We start from the raw sequence: 20,004 nt of genomic DNA, 5'->3' as shown, positions 1-20,004 counted from the left end.
GCAACTCCAGACTAGCCATTTGTGTGCATGCATGCATTGAATTCTGCACGTAATCTGCACCACAAATTATTTTGCTACCACAATAAAACAGGAAGTGAGGGAAACAGACATAGAACTAAACATGGGGGAATTAACACAGAAGGGAAAGGCTGGAAAACACTAAGGGACTCCATAAAGATTAAAACAAACTGAAGATATTTAATAAGAAACAGGATTTGAAATTCAACACACAACTATGTATCAAAGCACTGCTAACAGCCTTACTGGACAATATTGTTTACTTCCCAAGTGGTCCAGCTCCAAAGTATGCTGAGGTGCTTCCTTTCATCTGCTGTAGACTAAATTGTGAATTGTGAACAGATTCTTTCCTGAGATTGGGATATCTCTGGGTCTAAATATTATTAGAACCCCATGCTTGGGTCAGTGGGTCTTTGAAGTGTGCAGGGCTGCTTGAACCTCTTTAGAGGAAACATTTGCTTTTGCGCATGTGTTTTTAAAGCACTGGTCTGATCCCCAAGAATAAAGTTAAATTTCACTGGCCAGACATTTCATTGATAACATGTTGTAGAAAATGCCTTACTACTTACAGCCTCTGTAAGCCGGTGTAGAGCTCCATATCGAAATCCCTCAAGGTCTGCAGACCAGTCCAATTCTCGATGTGTCTGTAAAGGAATACAGGCAAGACACTGTAGTAGGGTGTATAATGTATCAAGTTACAAGTAACAAATTAATAATCTAACAATTTATTTCATGGATCAGATTTGTTGGGCTGTTTATTCTAGGGTGACCAACCGTCCTCTTTTCCTATATTCTGACAGAGGACCCGTGTGTGTGTGACATCACCCCCAAACTGCTGCTTGTTCTGCGCTCACAGACAGGACAGACAGCGCGTAGCAACGCACCTAATGATGTTTAAAAGATCCCAAAGCGCAAGTCCATCTTTCAGACGAACTGCAAAAGAAATTTCCCTCGTACCGACCATAGCTGGATGGTGATTTTTCGTTTTTATGGGCCGATGGGGGTTTTTTTGTAACGGTATAAACAATGAAAGGTGGTGGATTGGCCAGATGCTGGCCGATGTGTAAAAATAACTCAGTTGTTTGGTGGTGGCTGTGGCGGAGCTTCCACAGAGGTCAGCAGGTGGATGAGGGAAAGGGGAGGCAGGAGGAGGAGAGACCCGAGGCGGTTGCAGGTGAAATGAACTTCAGGTAAGAAGTTATGACCTGCAGTCTGAGTCAGATATAAACCAAATTTAGGTGGAGTTTATTTTCATTATTGTTAGGTATTTTAGTACCATGGGAGCATTTACTGGATATTGTTTTATAGTGACATTATACAGGAAAACTCTGTCATTCAATAAGGCCCCATTGTTTTAGTTATTTTTCTCTTTGACCCAAGAATTGATGTGTGAGAATCACAGGCTGGTACAAGGTTGAAATACCACAGAGATCACTCCCTCAGCTACATTAGTTTCTTAATCTTTTAGACGCCTGTTGAAGGCCAAATGGTTTGTTTCAGATTTCACTAATGAAAGAACTCTTCGTTTTGTGCCTTGAAAATATGTCGCTGAGATAATCACAATTGTAGCTGAACTGATACACTACACAAAGGATGCTTCTTCACCCAAGGGCAGGAAGACGCTGCCTTATCTTGGTCTGTACTGGTTTAAACTGATAAATCTGCTGTCTCATGAATTTTACCCTCTATATAAACTGTTGTACTTGTGAATAAAGTTGAGTCACTTTGGGAAGACAATCTGAAGCAGTCTCTGTTTTCTTGTTCTCCCAAGCTGCTCCCGAGCTCGTACTAACACGCTGAATGGCATGCTTGAATATTACTTGAGAATATATTTGACTGTGTTACAGACTAAGGGACATTCTCTGCTGATAGGTGAAGGTACATTCTCTGCTGATAGACGTCCACGCCTCGAAGGAAGTCGATCCACGGATTAGGCCCTGGAAACCGTTTCCTTCAATTTTGGTGTCAGAAGTGGGATCCTGACGAAGGTAGGCACTCGTCTTTTATTTTATAAGACTGTGTTATGCCTTTCTCAGTGATCCACATAGAAACGGGATACGCTGACGAGGCCTTCTTCAGTGGCCCACATAGTAACAAGTGGGATACGCTGAGGAGCCTTCGTTAGTGGCCCACATAGAAACACAGGAAGTTGCCTGTTGTTTTGTAAATAAAAGCAGAAAGGACACAGGAAGTTGCCTGCTGTCATAAACTAAGAAGTTGCTCACCAGCAGAAAGGACACAGGAAGTTGCCTGGGGTCATAAAACGAGAAGTTGCTCGTTAAAAAGTGAGAAGTTGCTCACTAAAAAGATAAAATTGCTAGCAAAAAATCAAGTAACCTCAGGTGTGCCACAGCAAAAATAAAAACTAACTTAAATCCTTCAAAGCGTCCAAACCCCTCTGGAAATCACTGACCATGGGTCAGAATAATTCAAAGACCTTAGACGGGTCCGATAAAAAATCAAAATTAACTGTAAAACCGAAAAAAAATAAAATATAAAATCACAAATAGCGGCTCAGTACGACTCCCACTTCCGGTTACGTTTAACCCACGCTCGTGAATCAATGAAGACTTCCATGATTACGTATCCAGAACATGCGGAAGTGCTTACGTGACTGATTTCGTCTCGAACTTAAGAACTGTAAGTTTAATGCATCCTAATGTATTTCCGGAGCCCTATCCCAAACGATTATCGCCAGAAAACAGGTCAGTAGAAATGTTAAATACTATTTGTGATAAGGAAAGTAGGCTGATTAAAAAGTCCTGTAAAAAATATATGATAGAATGTCGTGATGTGACCAATCGCATGCTACCACTATGGAAAAAAGGACCCGAGCCAGACGTAAATGCTTTAAATCAAGCCAGTGTAGGCTCTAGTAAATCCACTGCAGAAAAAACTAGCCTTATATGCCCATCCGTTCAACCTACGGCTCCGCCGCCTTATGATGAAAAAACAGAATTAATAGCTGCTGCGGCGGCTGCACGTCATCAGCGCGTATATCCTGATATAACAGCGGAATCACAAAAGAGTGAGGAAGGCACTGAAATGACACCTAAATCAGAAGAAGATGACTGGTTTAACCTAGATCAAAGACAGGAACGAGAATACACTGAACGAGAAAGAGAGTTACAGGAACATAAAAAGCAAACAAAACAGTTAATGGCAGAGTGTGAGGAAATCATGAAAGATCCTTTAACTGAACGTACGGAAGCTGAACTGCAGCAAGCCGTTTCCGTCATAGATAATCATGTTCAGCGCCACACTAGAGTAGCGAATGGTTTAACTGTGCCAAAAGCAATAACTAACACCAGAAATTTAATAAGGAACTACTTAAAGCAGAAAAAAGAGGAAAAAAACTCAAGAGGGCCCCCACAAAAACACCCGTTATAAAGAAAAGCAGGGATCACAATTTAATGACGTCAGCACCTCCCTTCCGTTCATGATAATAGGGGACATGTGTTGCATTCAACCCCCTAAAATTTCAGAGTTAGCAGCAACCATTAAAGAACTTCCCGATCCTCTACAAAATCCTACAGCCTTTGTTTCTGCATTACAGAGAAGTACCAGATACCACCACTTGGGTGGGCCTGACTATAGATATATATTATGTCAACGAATTCCAGGTGTGACTGAATCTCAGCTTATTGAAGAAGTAGAGGAACTAGACCCTAAAAATGACCAAGCAGCCAACACCACCTCGTTTTTGTGGATAAACGATGACAAAATCACAGCCTTTTTTCAAAATCTAAAGAAATTTCTGCTCACAATGTCTAGAGATAAAATTGATTTAAATGCAGTAACCATGTGTAAGCAAAAGCCAGATGAATCCATTCTAGTTTTTATGAAACGTTTCACGCACTGCTGGACTAATGAGGCATGCATGCCTGAAGGAGGAAATGATCAGATTTTCATAACAACATTCTTAAACAATATTCATCCAGAATGTTCACAACTATTGAAGCTGACTGCCACTGATAATCTCTATGACATGAAAATAAAGAACTTTATCACACTTGTCAAAACAAAAGCTGGTGCAGATCTTTTCCCCAACAGCACGAAGGCTAAAAGTGTTAAGATGATGTTGAATTTTGATGTTGAAGGCTCAGAGGAAAGTGAAAAAATTATGTATGCAGGGGCCCCGCCCCCTCAACAAGCGCAGCAGGGAGATTTCAGAAGGAGAGATAGGAGTGGAGACGCATGTTTTTATTGTGGAAAAATAGGACACTGGAGGAGGGAATGCAAATCAGCAGCACATAGATCTCAACCACAAAACACAGGACCAGCTCCTGCCACTAGGCGTCAGCAGAGCTCTTACAGACAAGGTAACTGGCAACGCAGACAGGAATCACATCAAAGAAACGGCCCCTTTGCACTTAGGCAGCAACCTTATAATCCACATTTTAATCCCCATCCATATGATAACGAAAGACTGGACCAACCATAGGGAGGCCCAGGTGATGATGAGGGACAGTGTGAAGCACTACACACGATGCTGCATTTGCAATTGTCCCGTAACACAGAAAGCTTGCCCATGTTAGATATAGAGATAGGTGAAAAGACTTATTCTTTTTTAGTTGACAGTGGAGCCACTAAAAGTTCACTGTCTGGAAAATTCTATAGTGGGCCTGTTTCCTTTGTGTGCATCAACACCATGGGAATAAACGGAACTCTAGTGCAATGCCCCAAAACTCATTCTCTAAAAACACGCTGGGGCCCAAAACCAGACGAAATTACATATCATCCATTCATAATTATTCCAAACTCGCCTGTGAATTTATTAGGCAGAGATTTAATGGCAAAAATGAACTTGTGTATTTCATTTAACACAAAGGGTGAAATGTTTGCAGATACTGATAACAGCTATGTTTTCTAATGCTCTTGCAGACGTAACCGCGAAAGCAGCTGCTGCCTCACAGCAACCACCCAGAAAGGAAGTATTATCTTTGCCTTTACAGCTGCCACTTGTCACACTCCCAGACTATTTAGAAACAAATGTTGACCTAAAATTCATACAAGAGCAAGCCTCTGCCTTAGATTACACTTACTGGGAAAATAATGATTGTACCTTAGATAACAGAGACGGCTTATACAAAAACCTTGAGGGTTTGATTGCCCTCCCATCTTCACTACTGCCAATCCTTGTCCGCCATTTTCACGGTGTGAGTCATGTCGGACAAAGAGGGGTAATAGGAGCAATAAAATCAAGATTTGTAATCGAGAAAACATCACACGCAGTAAAACGCATATTAGCAACCTGTCTAACATGTGCACGAACTAATGTAGGAAAACCAAAAGCAAAACATCAGCATTTACCACAACCAGATTTCCCATTTCATACATTACAAATTGATTTTACACACATGCCAGCACAAGGAAGCATCAAGTACTTACTGGTAATAGTGGACCAATTTAGTAAATGGGTAGAAGCTTACCCAACATCAAAAGAAACTGCAGAAGTAGTCTGTCAAAAGTTGTGCAATGAAATAATACCCAGATTTGGAATACCTCACCAAATTAACAGTGATAGAGGACCTTCATTCACATCAGAAGTAATTCAAAAGTGTGCTAAAACTCTAGCAATAGACTGGAAATATCATGTGCCATACCACCCTCAGAGTTCAGGAGTTGTAGAAAGAATGAATAGGACCATAAAAAATCGCCTGACTAAAGCAATGATAGAAACAGGAATGACCTGGATCAAACTACTTCCTCAAATCCTCTGCGAGATTAGAATGACTCCATCCGCAGCAACCAAATTATCTCCATTTGAAATAATCATGGGAAGACCGTTTCCAACACCATGGTCAGCCTCCAGAGGGGCACCGCTATTGGAAGGGGACATAGACACTGCATTGTCTGACTATGTTCATAACCTGGTAGAAACACTGAATAATAACTATCAGAAAGTTTGTCTCTCTCAGCCTCTCCCTTCCATAGATCCAACCCATCCGTGGAAACCAGGAGATGCGGTGTTGGTAAAGTCGCTAAAACCAAGGGCACTCGGGGAGGCCGCGTGTTCCAGCCCCCAGACTGTACTTGCAGTGACGAGAACCAGCATCCTAACAGACGGACAACCTCAGTGGATTCATGCCAGCAGGGTTAAGACCAGCCCCACCAAACCACCTAAGGCGTCGGATCAAGTAGATGACGACTCAGGCGAGCCAGCGCCCGGATCCAATCCACCTACACACACACAATCACTGATTAACACACAACACCTGAAAGAGCCAAGACTCAGAAAGCCCTTTGATCCCCCGCCTGAACAACAACAAGGTACTCGAACATCCAGCAGGAACAGAAAGCCTAGAGTACCACACAATGTCTAACCTGATAAAGATAGACTCGTTTCATCCTGATAATGGAGAAAATGAAATGCCCATTGTCATCACACGACGCTTATACGGTGTCTCTCGAACCTGGGACCAGGCCAGGAGACGACTAAAGAACTGTCTTTTTTATATATTTAGGTTATTAATCATATCTACTGCATTAACCTCAGATGTTACCAATGATGTTCCTGATGTGTATATTGAACATTAGGTTGTGAACTATTACATTTTATGATTTGCTTTTTATATTATGTTATTACATTTGTGATTTTTCCTTTCTATTTGAGTTATTATTTTAAAAAATAATAAAAGAGGGGAACTGTTAGGTATTTTAGTACCATGGGAGCATTTACTGGATATTGTTTTATAGTGACATTATACAGGAAAACTCTGTCATTCAATAAGGCCCCTTTGTTTTAGTTATTTTTCTCTTTGACCCAAGAATTGATGTGTGAGAATCACAGGCTGGTACAAGGTTGAAATACCACAGAGATCACTCCCTCAGCTACATTAGTTTCTTAATCTTTTAGACGCCTGTTGAAGGCCAAATGGTTTGTTTCAGATTTCACTAATGAAAGAACTCTTCGTTTTGTGCCTTGAAAATATGTCGCTGAGATAATCACAATTGTAGCTGAACTGATACACTACACAAAGGATGCTTCTTCACCCAAGGGCAGGAAGACGCTGCCTTATCTTGGTCTGTACTGGTTTAAACTGATAAATCTGCTGTCTCATGAATTTTACCCTCTATATAAACTGTTGTACTTGTGAATAAAGTTGAGTCACTTTGGGAAGACAATCTGAAGCAGTCTCTGTTTTCTTGTTCTCCCAAGCTGCTCCCGAGCTCGTACTAACACGCTGAATGGCATGCTTGAATATTACTTGAGAATATATTTGACTGTGTTACAGACTAAGGGACATTCTCTGCTGATAGACGTCCACGCCTCGAAGGAAGTCGATCCACGGATTAGGCCCTGGAAACCGTTTCCTTCAATTATGCTGACCTTTTACAGTCAGTTACAATAACTCGCACTGCGTACTAGCTAGCATGACAGAGTTTCTACAGCTGGGTGGGTGCTATGATGCTACTGATGTTGAACTTTATTCACAAGGTTAGTTATTAGAGTTGCCAACCGTCCTGTAAAAAGCGGAATCGTCCCGTATTCAGAGGAAATATTAAGCATTTCGTATTGAGGTGAAAAGGAACAGTTTGTCCTGGACTTCAGCTAGAATGGAAAAAGACACAAAGCTGGAGTTATTCTGCATCGTTACGCTGCACAGCTGCTTCTTCTTCTCTCATTCTCTCCCCCTCTCTCTCCTGTTGCTCCTTCAATCATGACACTGATCAGTGATAAGTGAAAGAAGAACAGAAAGAAGATACCGCCATATGTCGCGCTAAACAACAGCAGCACGTTTAAGCTTGATCAGCTGTTGTTAGAATTTATTTAATATTAATTTCTAGTATCAGCTGATGTTTGCTGGAGCCACAGCTGTAAAGCTGCTGGTCATGATGTCGGTTTGGATATGTGGTGAGAGGGAAACATGAGGATGAAACCAGGAGATGTCCTTACTGGATCATCAGAGCTGAACAGGTGATGGAGAAACAGGTTTACCTTTTAGGTGACATGAATGAGTTGAAGGGAAGTTATGAACTGTTTCTGAGAGACAAATAACACCAGGATCCTTTTTTATGTAGCTGACAGCTGGTAACTGTGCAGGGGTGGGTCTAGCAAAGCTTTGCCAGGGGGGCAGGTAGGGCATTAACAGGGAGAGGGGGACACAAAGAAATACTTTTCTTTCTTATTCTCATTTAAAATCTCTCACTTTTATTAAACTATTATCTGAATCTTACAACCAAAGTTTTTACCTGATGTAAAATGTATAGAAATCATACATATACCAACAAGACAGTGTATATCACTGTCACAACAGCGTTTGTTTTCATTCAAAGGCTTTATGGTTTTTCCTATAATACCTGGTGGGCCGGTCTGTAGTCAAAATGCCGGGGACGATTTTATGTTTCTTTAAGCAAGTTCTTCATGACTGAGCCAAGTGTCCTCTTTGTTGGAAATCTAAATATGGTCACCCTAGTTTATTCTATAACATGTCAGATAGTTAGCCCTGTAGCCCAGTTGGTTTCCTCCAGTTATGCTGGCCTCCTGCCACAGTCCAAGGACACTGAAGTGTGACATGTTAGGTTGACTGATTATTCTAACGTTGCTGTAGCAAAATAAATATTTGATAACTTTGAGCAGAGTGGTTGAACTGATGATTGCCATATGACATGGTATAAATACATTAGAGCAGGGATATCAAACTCATTTTACATGGTAGGTCACATACAGCCCACTTTGATATTAAATAGTCGGTTAGATCCCAGTTACCCCTGTACAGGAGGTCTGGACCAGCTCTCCATCTAACGGGTCAGAGTCTCTATATCCCTATGGGTATCACCATATTAGATGAACTGAGACTGATTTAAGCCGGTGTTGATGAGACTCACCATGGTAGACTGACTGGACCAGTGAAACTCTTCTTTGTGTCATTTTAAAGTTTACTTATACATTTAATTTCAATTGGTTGTCTCAGTTTTTCCAAAAGATTAGAAAATACTACTTTAGTTAATGAAAAGTGTCCGTTTGACGTTTTTGGCTTTAATTTTAAGAAATAAAGGTGTAAAACTGCAGAAGAAGTTTTGGTAGCTCATTGCCCAAACTGTCCTGTAATTACAAAGCTATAGCACATAGAAAGAGAAAATGCTGAACACAGACTTAATTAAAGAGATGAATATTTGGTGGAGATCAGTGAATACTGCACTCTAGAAATTGATCAGCTAGACACAACACCAGTCCAGATATCTCTGAGTATTTCTCTCCATATTGCATATTTACAGCAGACAGTTAAAAAAGTGGTCAACCACATTTTGAGCAGTAGTGCTATTACGTAACCCCCAGGTAAAGCATGCACATACTGTAGTCTTGAGGTTACTAAATATAACAGAAAATGTTCAAACCAACTATTTTTGTGCCCAACAGTACTACTACTGCCTGTCCTTACTCCTCCTCCTCTCTCTAGTCCTCCTTTCTATTTCTACCCCTCTCCTCTTTCCTTCCTTAACTTGGCACTGTTTGAAAAGTCACAAACAAACCATCAATGTTTGCTTGCCAGAAGGAACTGCAATGTTACAGCAGCCTCCTACACACTCTGCCTCCAAAGTGTGAGAAACACAGCCGTAGAGAGAGGGAAAGCAAATTTGGAAAGAAATTCACAGACCGAATGTCATCTGTTTGGTCGTAGGGATGATGACTGCCAAGTGTGGAGCTGAAAGAGCAGTTTATTGCTAAAGTCTTTATTCGTTTCCCTTCTTATTTGATGTAATTACAACAAATATATATCAATATATTGTTTTAAAAAGCACATTTTATTGCACATACAGTGTTGTGCAAAAGTCTTGAGCAATCCCCATTGCTTTGTATTTTACTTACATGGAGCCAGACTCTTAATTAAATAATTCAAGTGATCTTGAGTAACAGTCCAGGTCTGTCAAAGTTTTTCTTTGGACTTTTTCACTTAGTTTATTATTGTGTAATTCATTTATCATTGACCTGAATCACCCAAGCATAAAAAAACACCTAACTCAAGTAATGAACCAATGTGGTGTATGCACAGAACAGTCAACTTGGGATGTCTGTAAATGGACCGATTATTTTACAGTGCTTACTCTACTTGAGCATGCAGAGTGCTTTATATAACATGCCTCATTCACCCATTCATAGAAGCATTTGTTTTATATGTCTTAGTGGGTTTTTTTTAATGTTTTGTTAAACTGTTAAAACATGGGTGATGTCAGCTTAAAAAAAAACTAAAAGCTTTCCACCTTTAAAGTGACCTTGAAATTTTTGGATGGAAAATTTCTAGTTTATTCTCATATTTATATTTAGGTGCTTAGAATTTCACTGTAGGATTTTGTATTTTCTTTTATCTCTTAGGTGAAGGACATATGTGTCAATATGATCTGCTGTAGGCTGCTTAACTATGTTATCTGCCGACTGTTAGGGTGTAGAAGGATGAAACTCCTAGAAAGACCAGTGCCAGGTGCTTCCTGGGACATAGATAGTGTGAGCTCGCTCCCTGTCCAGGAATTGCACAGCAAAAGCTTTGGGGGGGTGGACTGAAAAACCAGTCCCCATGGGACTGAAAAACCATGACTATTAGGCTACAACAGTCATTTTGGGCGATTGTGGCTCAAGAGTTGGCAGTTCGTCTTGTAATCGGAGGTTGCTGGTTCGAGCCCCGGCTCGGACAGTCTCGGTCGTTGTGTCCTTGGGCAAGACACTTCACCTACCGCCTACTGGTGATGGCCAGAGGGGCCGATGGCGCGATATGGCAGCCTTGCTTCTGTCAGTCTGCCCCAGGGCAGCTGTGGCTACAACTGCAGCTTGCCTCCACCAGTGTGTGGATGTGAGAGTGAATGAATAGTGGAATTGTAAAGCGCTTTGAGGGTCTCGAAAAGCGCTAAATAGATGCAATCCATTATTATTATTATTATTTTAGTATTAGCTAATAAACAATAATTGTATTATATACTACATTAGCTAATATAATATGGTCAACATTACATTTATTGTATTATAATATGAAATATTTTTAATTCTAAATTTACAGTAGTGAAATTGAATTCAAATAGCGAGCTTCAGTAAAAACTCAAGAAAATTCTTGACTTTAAAAAGAACACAAGCTGTGATCAATTGTATGTTTGTGATAAAATAAAGTGTACACTGATACATTAAATATACCTTTATTTCCTGTTAGAAAGCTGAATCATGCCATATCATAACCATGATTTTTGCTGAATGGGTCAAACAGAGATTTTTTAAAATTGTGGAATTGTTATTTATTCACACGTATCAGCATAAATAAAGTGCAAAATATACAAATAAGCATATACATCTCAAAAACACTTCTCAATTTTTGGTTCAAAAATTTAATTTGTTATTTAGTACGGAGGTGTTCAAAAGAAAGGTAGAACAATGAGTCTGTAGCCATCTGTAAAACACGATGGAGGCGCTGACATGTTTTTGGGCTGAATTTCAGCCAGCGTTGTGAAAATTGATGTAATTATATACACAGACAGGTACCGTCAGTTTCTGATCATCCATACAGTGCCAACTGGGAAAGATCTGAAACTTCCCTGTCTGTCATTTTAAACTTCAATTACACATTTAATCCCCGTGATATCTCAGAATAAGAAATAACTGCACGAGTATGTCTATTTTTTTCTAAATCATAAAAAGGATGCTGCTGTAGTCGGTGAATTAAATCTGTCAGCATGACTCTCTGTGCTTAAACTGTAAGAAATAAATGATTAAGCCATATTCTTAAAAATTAAAACACTCAGTGCTCATCAGTGAACTTCAGGAAAAAGTAATGAAGGTTAGAATTCAGCAAGTCATCTACTATCGATCCCTGGCTACTCCATCGCTATGACAAATATCCTAGGGCAAGATACTAACCCCAATGTCTCAAGTTAAAAGTTTGGTGGAGGTGGAATTATGGTGTGAGGGATGTTTTTCAGGAGTTCACCTCCCTACTAGCAGTGTATGGAACTCTTAATGCTTTAGCATACCAGGACATTTTGGACAATGTCAGGCTCCCAACTTTGTGGGAACAGTTTGGGAATGGCTCATTCATGTTCCAACATGACTGCACACCAGTGTATAAAGCAAGGCCCATAAACATCTGAGTCAGTTTGGTGTGCAAGAACTTGACTGACCTGCACGGAGTCCTGATCTCAACCCTATAGAACAACTTTGTGATGAATTCGAGTGGATACTGTGAGCCAGGCCTTCTCGTCTAACATCACTGTCTGATCTCACGAATATGTTTATGAAAGAAAGGTCAAAAATTCCCATAAACACACTCCTAAACCATTGTGGAAAGCCTTCCCAGAAGAATTAAACCTGTTATAGCTGCAGGGTGGGCTGACATCCTTTTAAACCCAATGGATTAAGAATAAGATGCCAACTCATGTTAAGATAAATGCAATATAGTGTACATATTATAGATGTTCATATCATGTATGAATTTTAAGGTAAGTTAATCTATCTCTATATCATGTTTCACAAGGATGTTATATGCTTGCATTACCTCTGTCCTGTTAGAGCTAATTTAGCAAAAAATCAGTCTGTTTACATAATATGTAATACATCAGTGTGTCTTTAGCATTAGCATTTAGCATTAGATATCAATTACCAATGAAACATCTCAGAGTATATCACCCACCATCGCTGTAGTCCTGACTCACAAAGTTAAAAAACTTTATCCCGACTGACACCAAAATATTATGGTTCATCCACTGCTCATTGTTTTACTTTCATTTTTGACATGAGTGTCAATTATCTTACCTGTTGACAGGTAGTGATCACATAACAGAGTAAGAAAAACAAAAAAGCAGAAGAGGGGATTAATGACTTAAATCAATAATTTCCATTAATAATTAAAAAGCTCTAAATTTTGGGTTGAAGAGAAGAAGAAGACAAATGTTCAAAACACAGTAAATGGTAAATGTAAATGGTCATCAGTATGCTAAAGAAAGATACATTTTCTTTGAGTATTAATTTAAAGATTTTGTTTAGACTTCATCTGACTTCACCAGCTTAACAAGACTCTAAAGGTCTTTTCACACATGACTATTAGAGGAAACTAGGCTAGAACATTATCTGAAGTTTCCTTTTTTTGCACTTAGCTCACAATAGTCATGTTCCTACTCCTGGAAATACTTTGTCTATTTTAGGCAAACGTGCTGCCTGGATAGACTGGGCAAGACATAAGACAGGAGCTACAAATAACATGCATGAATTCTCTGGACTGTAACTTGCACTTATTTTATCTTTATTTATACTATTCTCTTATCTGAAGAATGTGAATGTAAAAACCTACAAGCTGCCAATGGAGAGATGCCAAACTGTGTTCATTGTTCTGGTAACAGTGACAATAAAGATCTATCTTATCTTATCTATTATCACACTGCTGCAAATTGAATATCATAGTGATTTTGAAGACCATTTAATACCCATTTGCATTCTCAGATACATCTCCATCACATAATCTCGAGAAAAGTTATAGGCCACGGTATATGTTTTTAGTTGTGGCATTCAATTGTATGAGCCATGATAACATGGTCATCAAGCTCACTTAACATAGTGTTTTCACTAAAAAGTCTTAAGATTCAAGAATCCACCCATACAACTGAACACAAATCCCCAAACAAGGCAAATTTGTTTATTTCACTACTTTTGAAATATTTTCACAAGATTACATACAGCATTGTGGTGTGACTTAAAATTTAATTTAAAAGGCTTGTGGTCCAAACAAATTCCAAACGCTGAAGCCAAAGTAGCCACGGCAACCACGACACACCCACAAAGCCTGGGATCAGCTGTTCTCTAAAATTACTTTGCATTCAGCAGGAGGAAACACTGTCAGCAGAGCTGTCCAGTGCTGGTTTTCAGCAACCCTCGAAACCTGCTTCTAAGAGCTGCTGGTGAGGAAATTCTTGGCTATTATTACCACATGATTCCAAATTTAGTACTAATCAAGTCACTATATCCATACCAGAACCTATTGACACAAGCTCGGGCAAAATGTCACTTGACTGCATTGATGACATTGGACCTGCCACATATATCAGTAAACTTGACATGTTGAAAGGATATTGGCAAGCTTGTAAACAAAGCACTGTGTGATGTGCCAAACTGCAGAGTATATCTTTATGAGGTCATCGTGCACTCCAATCATTGGGCTGACCACCTTGCTACTTTCATATGCAGAGGATGCCCGGCTTTCTCCATAATGTCCTGCAGTTTCTTTAATGTCCTCTGCTCTGCCACTGTCACCAGAGTGTCCAGCTTCATGCCAACCACAGAGCCAGCCTTCCTGATTAGTTTTTCCAGCCTGGATGAGTCCTTCTTTGCTGTGCTGCTCCCCCAGTAAACCACAACATAGAATAGTACTCCGGCAACCACTAACGGGTAAAACATCCTCAGGAGCTTCCTGCAGTAGTTCAGTCTCCTGAGGGAGTACAGTCTGCTTTGGGCTTTTTTAATACAGGTGCAGTGTGTTACATGACCAGTTCAGTTTTTTTGTCCAAACATAGCCCGAGGAACTTGTACAGGGTGAGTCTTGGCTGATGCACTGTCATGTGCCCTATGATCTTGATCTCATCTTGCTTGGACTTGTAAGGGCATGTGTCTTGCAGACTGTTTGTTTTTTCCCTGCCTTTGTTTTCCGTTTCTCCATAGGTACACAGAATGCAGGCTGGTGCCGATTTGGAATCCCCAGCTAACTGGAGGGAGGAGAATTTGAAAGGACCAACCTGGATTGAGGACTCCATGGTGTCCTGGGACAGCCTCAGGACAGCTGAGATATTACATATCTCAGCTGTCCTGGGAAAGCCTAGGTGTTACCCCAGATAAGTTGGAGGAGATGGCTGGGGAGAGGGAGATTTGGGCATCACAAACTGCTTCTGGATAAGCAAAAGAAAATAGATGGATGGCATTTACCTTTTTTTACATAATATATTTGAATCACCTCCTTCCATCTCACTTTGAGACTGCAGTGGTTACTGCAGCCATTATATATAGACTTAGACTTGACTTTTTTAGACATTAATCCCACAATGGGGATATTGGGGATATTCACATTACAGCAGCACAAGGGTCAGCAACAAAATGTGAATTAGAACTATAAAGGACTGCAACCGTTTATCGAGTAATTGGAATAACTCAATTATAAAGAATCCTCAACACAATGTTTTTGCTTTGATGTTTTGTTAAACGGACAGCTCTATATCATCATGTGAATGCAATCATTTCATTTTCCATTGCAACTAAAAAGAGATGTGCATTAGACATGCATCAAGGAGCAGTGTGTGAATAAAAAGTCTGACAACATTAGGCCCATGCAGCCCCCAGTTTTTAAACAAAAAGATGGATAACACAGATAAACGGCAGCAGTGACAATCATGCCGTCATAGTTGAACATGGAGCCAGAGTGCGTCTGCACACACCCCGTAAAGAGCAAAGACGCGGAGCTGTTACTGAGACAGTCACTTCAGGTGGAGTGAAAGAAAAGTTTTTTCCAGCATCCCAATGAGCAGCACAGCTATCACCATCAAGATGTTTACTTGGAAAAAGCTAGCTTCATCAAACCACCTGTTTAATAAGCTCTGATGTGAAGGAAAGTGAACTTCATTTCTTATACACAGCAAAAATCTACAGTAAAGCTACAGAAGTTACATTAAAATATACAGAACTGTTAATTTTAGTCAAATAAAATATTACATTTTACATGGCAGCGATACCTGCAAGCAGAACAAGGAGGAGTGAGTATAAACGGCGGCATTGGGTGTACTAGACCATATTTATTTCAAAGCTTTTGAAACATTTTTCAGATATAAAGTAAAATAATGTAAATATCACATTTATTAAATTGTTTTAATATTTTAAAAATTCAAAAATAAAAGCTTTTTTTTCCCCACAGGCCAATAAAATTCTACATGGATCAGTAAAACTCTGGGCCACTGACTCAGGGCTGTTGGGTTGGACACTTAGCTATTATTAACATTAATTATTAACATCTACACCAACATAATGTCTGTTTTCAGCACAAAAATGTTGCATTAAAACACCGGGCAGACTTGAGAATGCTGAGATGCTGCCTTTGTTTATTGCAGCCGCCACATACTCCTTTAAAGGCGTACAGACACAAACTCATTCACTTACACACTTAAATATGCAGAAACACACACACTAAATCCACATCATCCAGGAGATACAACACTGTCAGAACTCTTTTTGCTCCTATTAATGTAAGACCGTTTTCCAAGAAGAACAAATTCAGGTAATTTTTATGGCTTAGTTTATTTTACTTGACTTAACCTTAAAACTTGAAATATAATAAAAATTAAATAAATAAATAAATAAATAAATAAGAAAACATGGTGTACAATAGTAAAACTATTTGGTAGTGATCAGAACTATCTACGCATAACAGTTTGTTCAGTGACCTCCTTTACACCACAACTTCAGAAGTCTCCAGTTTGCAGCCAATCACAGAAAAATCTGTCCTGATCAGTTTATTAGTCTGTTGGTGAGTATACTGTGTACACACCACAACTGACTGACAGGAAATAGCCATGTTTTTACATTAAAGGAGCTCAGTGTACTTAGGAAACAGAGTCTGCTAATCCACTTCTTTTTTTAACTTTATTTAATCAGGAAGTGAATATCTGGAGACAGAGAATATCCTTTGTGAGTGTGTACTGGGTTGGCATGGGAAGCATTAATCTAGCCTAATTTTTTTTAATACCCCTGAAGGCAATGAATGTGTGTAAGGGCCATAGTGTGTAGAGTGTGTTGTGGGGAAAAGCAGCAGAGGGCTGTGAACCAAAAGTGTTTTAAAAATCGTTCAGCTTTTCTGCTCCCTTCAGGTTTCCTTGCTGGTGCCGGTTATTGTCCGTCACCTTAAAACCAGTGATTTTCTTCATTTCACTCCACACATCCCTCACACTGTTCTGCTCATACTGTCCAGCTTCCTCTTGCAGGAGTCCTCAGTTTCACCCTTAGGTCGTACTATGCTCTCCTCAGTTTGTCCCCATCTTCAGAAATTCAGGTTTTCTTCTTAAAATAATAATATCTTAAATTATAGTTTGTTTGTTTTTTAATTGTTTTAAATTGTCTTACAGCCATGGTTGGTAAGATGGTATGTTCACAGAATTTGATACATTTAAACTGTACTCCCTTTGTGGGTCACATTGTACATTCCAGTCTGTAGTCCTCAAAGCCTAACCCATCCTACTCATGCCAAGATATTACTGTTATTATCATTATTATTATTAAATCACAATTCAATTACAAAAAAACTGTTTTCCAGATAACAGATACTTTATTTACTCTCTGACTTACTGTGACATATCAGACATCTCTTTGTTCTCTGCGTAATCTGTAATTTCAGTTAGTGCATTAGTGAAGAACTTATTGACTTTATCTTCATGGTCATAAATGACAGCATTTTAATATTGATGTCAGCACAGTATTGATGTTGTGTCATAATGTCTTTCAAAAACAGCTCAGTTAAATACATAAAGGCATGAAAAAGAGGACACAGTCACATGTTTATTGTCAGTATGACTGTTTAATGAATACAGCTCTTAAAGTCAGCATGTTGGTTTGTTCACAGCAAATAATTAATGATTTTAAATTAGTCGTTGGTTGATTTTCCTGGCACTTTTCCATCAGCATAAATTTCAGAAATCTACTATATATATCCACTGAATTTATTTTAACTTTAAACAATGGCTGCTAAAGGGGGAAAAGTGCCAGAAACCATGATAATTTAGTGGCAATGAATTATATTAAACCTTAAATACTTTTCTCTGAAATTAAACTTAAAATGAAATAGACAAAAATCCAAAGTAAAAATTATCCCCCCAAAAATTTAAATTCAAAGCCAAATATATTAAATCGTGAATTTACTTCAAATTAAAGATAACCCAAACCTACTAAAAAGTACATTCTTACACAATAAATACAATTATTCATGATGATTTGTGCCAATTTGACCATTTTATTAATCAAGTTACCGTAACCACCCAGGATATGCTGGTGGTCTCGTAGTTAAACGAAGCTCCTTTCAGAAATGAAAAGATGCTTTTATTCACGTTAATATCCTGACATGACTTCAAATAAACTTTATTTCCTGTACTTACACACACTTTATCTCATATTATTACATGTTAAAACTCAACCCCTCACTTAACTGTGTGGGATATGCAACTGAAACCAATCCTGTGTTTTTCAACCAGTTTTCCACTATTGTGCTGATGAGCACACGGAACAATGGAGCTGACATCTGACACTACACATGCTTCACTTATTCTGCTTAGGCTTCCTGGCTATTATTATTATTATTATTATTATTATTATTATTATTATTGCAAGTAAAACTGCTTTTTTACACGGTTCCCTTATTTTTCCGGGTGTAGCGATCAGTGTTGGAGAAGCAGGAGGGAATTCGATGTTCAGCAGCTCCTTTGATCAGTAATAATTTTTCAGAAAACCAGGTTAATAATGAAGTGAGGTTTTGTGCTCACAAAATAATCTGTGCGTGTAGCAATGTGTTCTGCCATCTTGTTGTAGACTGGCCACAGTTTACAAACTCTTCCCGTTCTTATTAATTACTGTGTGTTTTACTGTAGTGTGTGTACAAGATGTGTGTTTTGTTGGCTACATAAGAGATAAAAACAAAGAACCTACAGATGCTGTGACAGTCAGGTCCACTTCAGTCCACAACAACAACATGATGGACCACAGCCTGTGCGCACGCGTGTATGTGTATGTGCATTATCCCTGAGCCCTTGAGCACATGTGTATGTGTGTGAATGGCGGGGTGAGGTTTTGTAGTTTAAAATCACTTTGACTGGTCACTGAGATTAGGACTGTCCACGTAAACTTTACCTAATACTAGAGTGGACTTTATATTAAAAGGAAAGGGTTTATAGCAAAGCTCTAATATAAACTGTCAGTGCTGCAGCAGGTGCACTCCTGACAACTAGAGGAGACAAGAGGCAGTAATGATCTGGATCTTCTGATCAAAGTGACTGCAGTGCCACTCCCAAAGCAGGATGTCCACTCAGCATGACCTACGTTCTCAAAGAGGCTCTGGAAGAATATGACAAGGAGAGAAGACACCACATCTTCTCAGATAAAACCAATCTGTAGTTAATGAGGAAGAGTTATCAGAGCATCAGGAAAATTTATATATTTATATACTAACCCCGACACTACAACCACACTCACCCTTAGAGGACTTTGACCACACCATTTTGGGGTTCAGTATGTCACCCATGGACATTTCAACATATATTTGATTTAATGAATTAGGATTTAAAGCATCACCCTTCCAGCTAATGGATGAGCTGGTCTACCTCCTGGGCAAAGTGACTGATTGAATTCACAGTAAGGAAACATACTGTACAGCGAAAGTCAGTGTGATTTGACAAATGCAGCCATGGCATATGCTGAACTAAGCAGGCCACCAAAAAGAGCACGAGCAATGCTGAGCAAGAGACTAAAGGCTCAGAAGAAGACTGGACTTTGGTTTAGTCACAGACCAGTAACTAAACACTATCCCTAAACTTAGACAGAGTGCTACATTTATTTATTTATACAAAAAGCCACATTAACCCACTCACACACACATCTCAGTCGTTGTGTCCTTGGGCAAGACACTTCACCTACCGCCTACTGGTGTTGGCCAGAGGGGCCGATGGTGCGATATGGCAGCCTCGCTTCTGTCAGTCTGCCCCGGGGCAGCTGTGGCTACAACTGTAGCTGCCTCCACCAGTGTGTGGATGTGAGAGTGAATGAATAGTGGCATTGTAAAATGCTTTGAGGGTCTCGAAAAGCGCTATATAAATGTAATCCATTATTATTATTATTATTATTATTATTATTATTACAACATTTCCTCACCAAAGAAATGAATATAAATTTAGTTGTATTAAAACCTTATGATATACTGAGGACTGTTTGCCACTCTCTTCCAAAGCAAGAAGAAAGTTTTTGAGAAAAATTCACTTGTGGTCTGATGTGGTCAG

At 39.3% G+C, this 20,004-nt stretch overlaps 1 protein-coding gene across 2 annotated transcripts in view; it reads right to left on the bottom strand.

Annotated features, from left to right (window-relative positions):
• The window catches only part of ntrk3a (neurotrophic tyrosine kinase, receptor, type 3a), a 97,344-nt gene that overhangs the window by 75,395 nt on the left and 1,945 nt on the right, over window positions 1-20,004 (bottom strand). For both annotated transcript variants that reach the window (XM_085462727.1, XM_085462730.1), the window contains exon 2: window positions 588-662. In XM_085462727.1, the coding sequence (XP_085318853.1) occupies window positions 588-662 (75 nt within the window). The remainder of the gene's footprint in view (window positions 1-587; window positions 663-20,004) is intronic.

The sequence above is a fragment of the Copadichromis virginalis genome, linkage group LG7, assembly GCF_057382275.1.
Source record: "Copadichromis virginalis isolate Kocher_CV1m ecotype Utaka linkage group LG7, C_Virginalis_male_GT1.1, whole genome shotgun sequence".
Classification (NCBI taxonomy): domain Eukaryota; kingdom Metazoa; phylum Chordata; class Actinopteri; order Cichliformes; family Cichlidae; genus Copadichromis; species Copadichromis virginalis.
The sequence above is the reverse complement of the archived record's forward strand: the minus strand, read 5'-3'. Positions and strand labels throughout refer to the sequence as shown.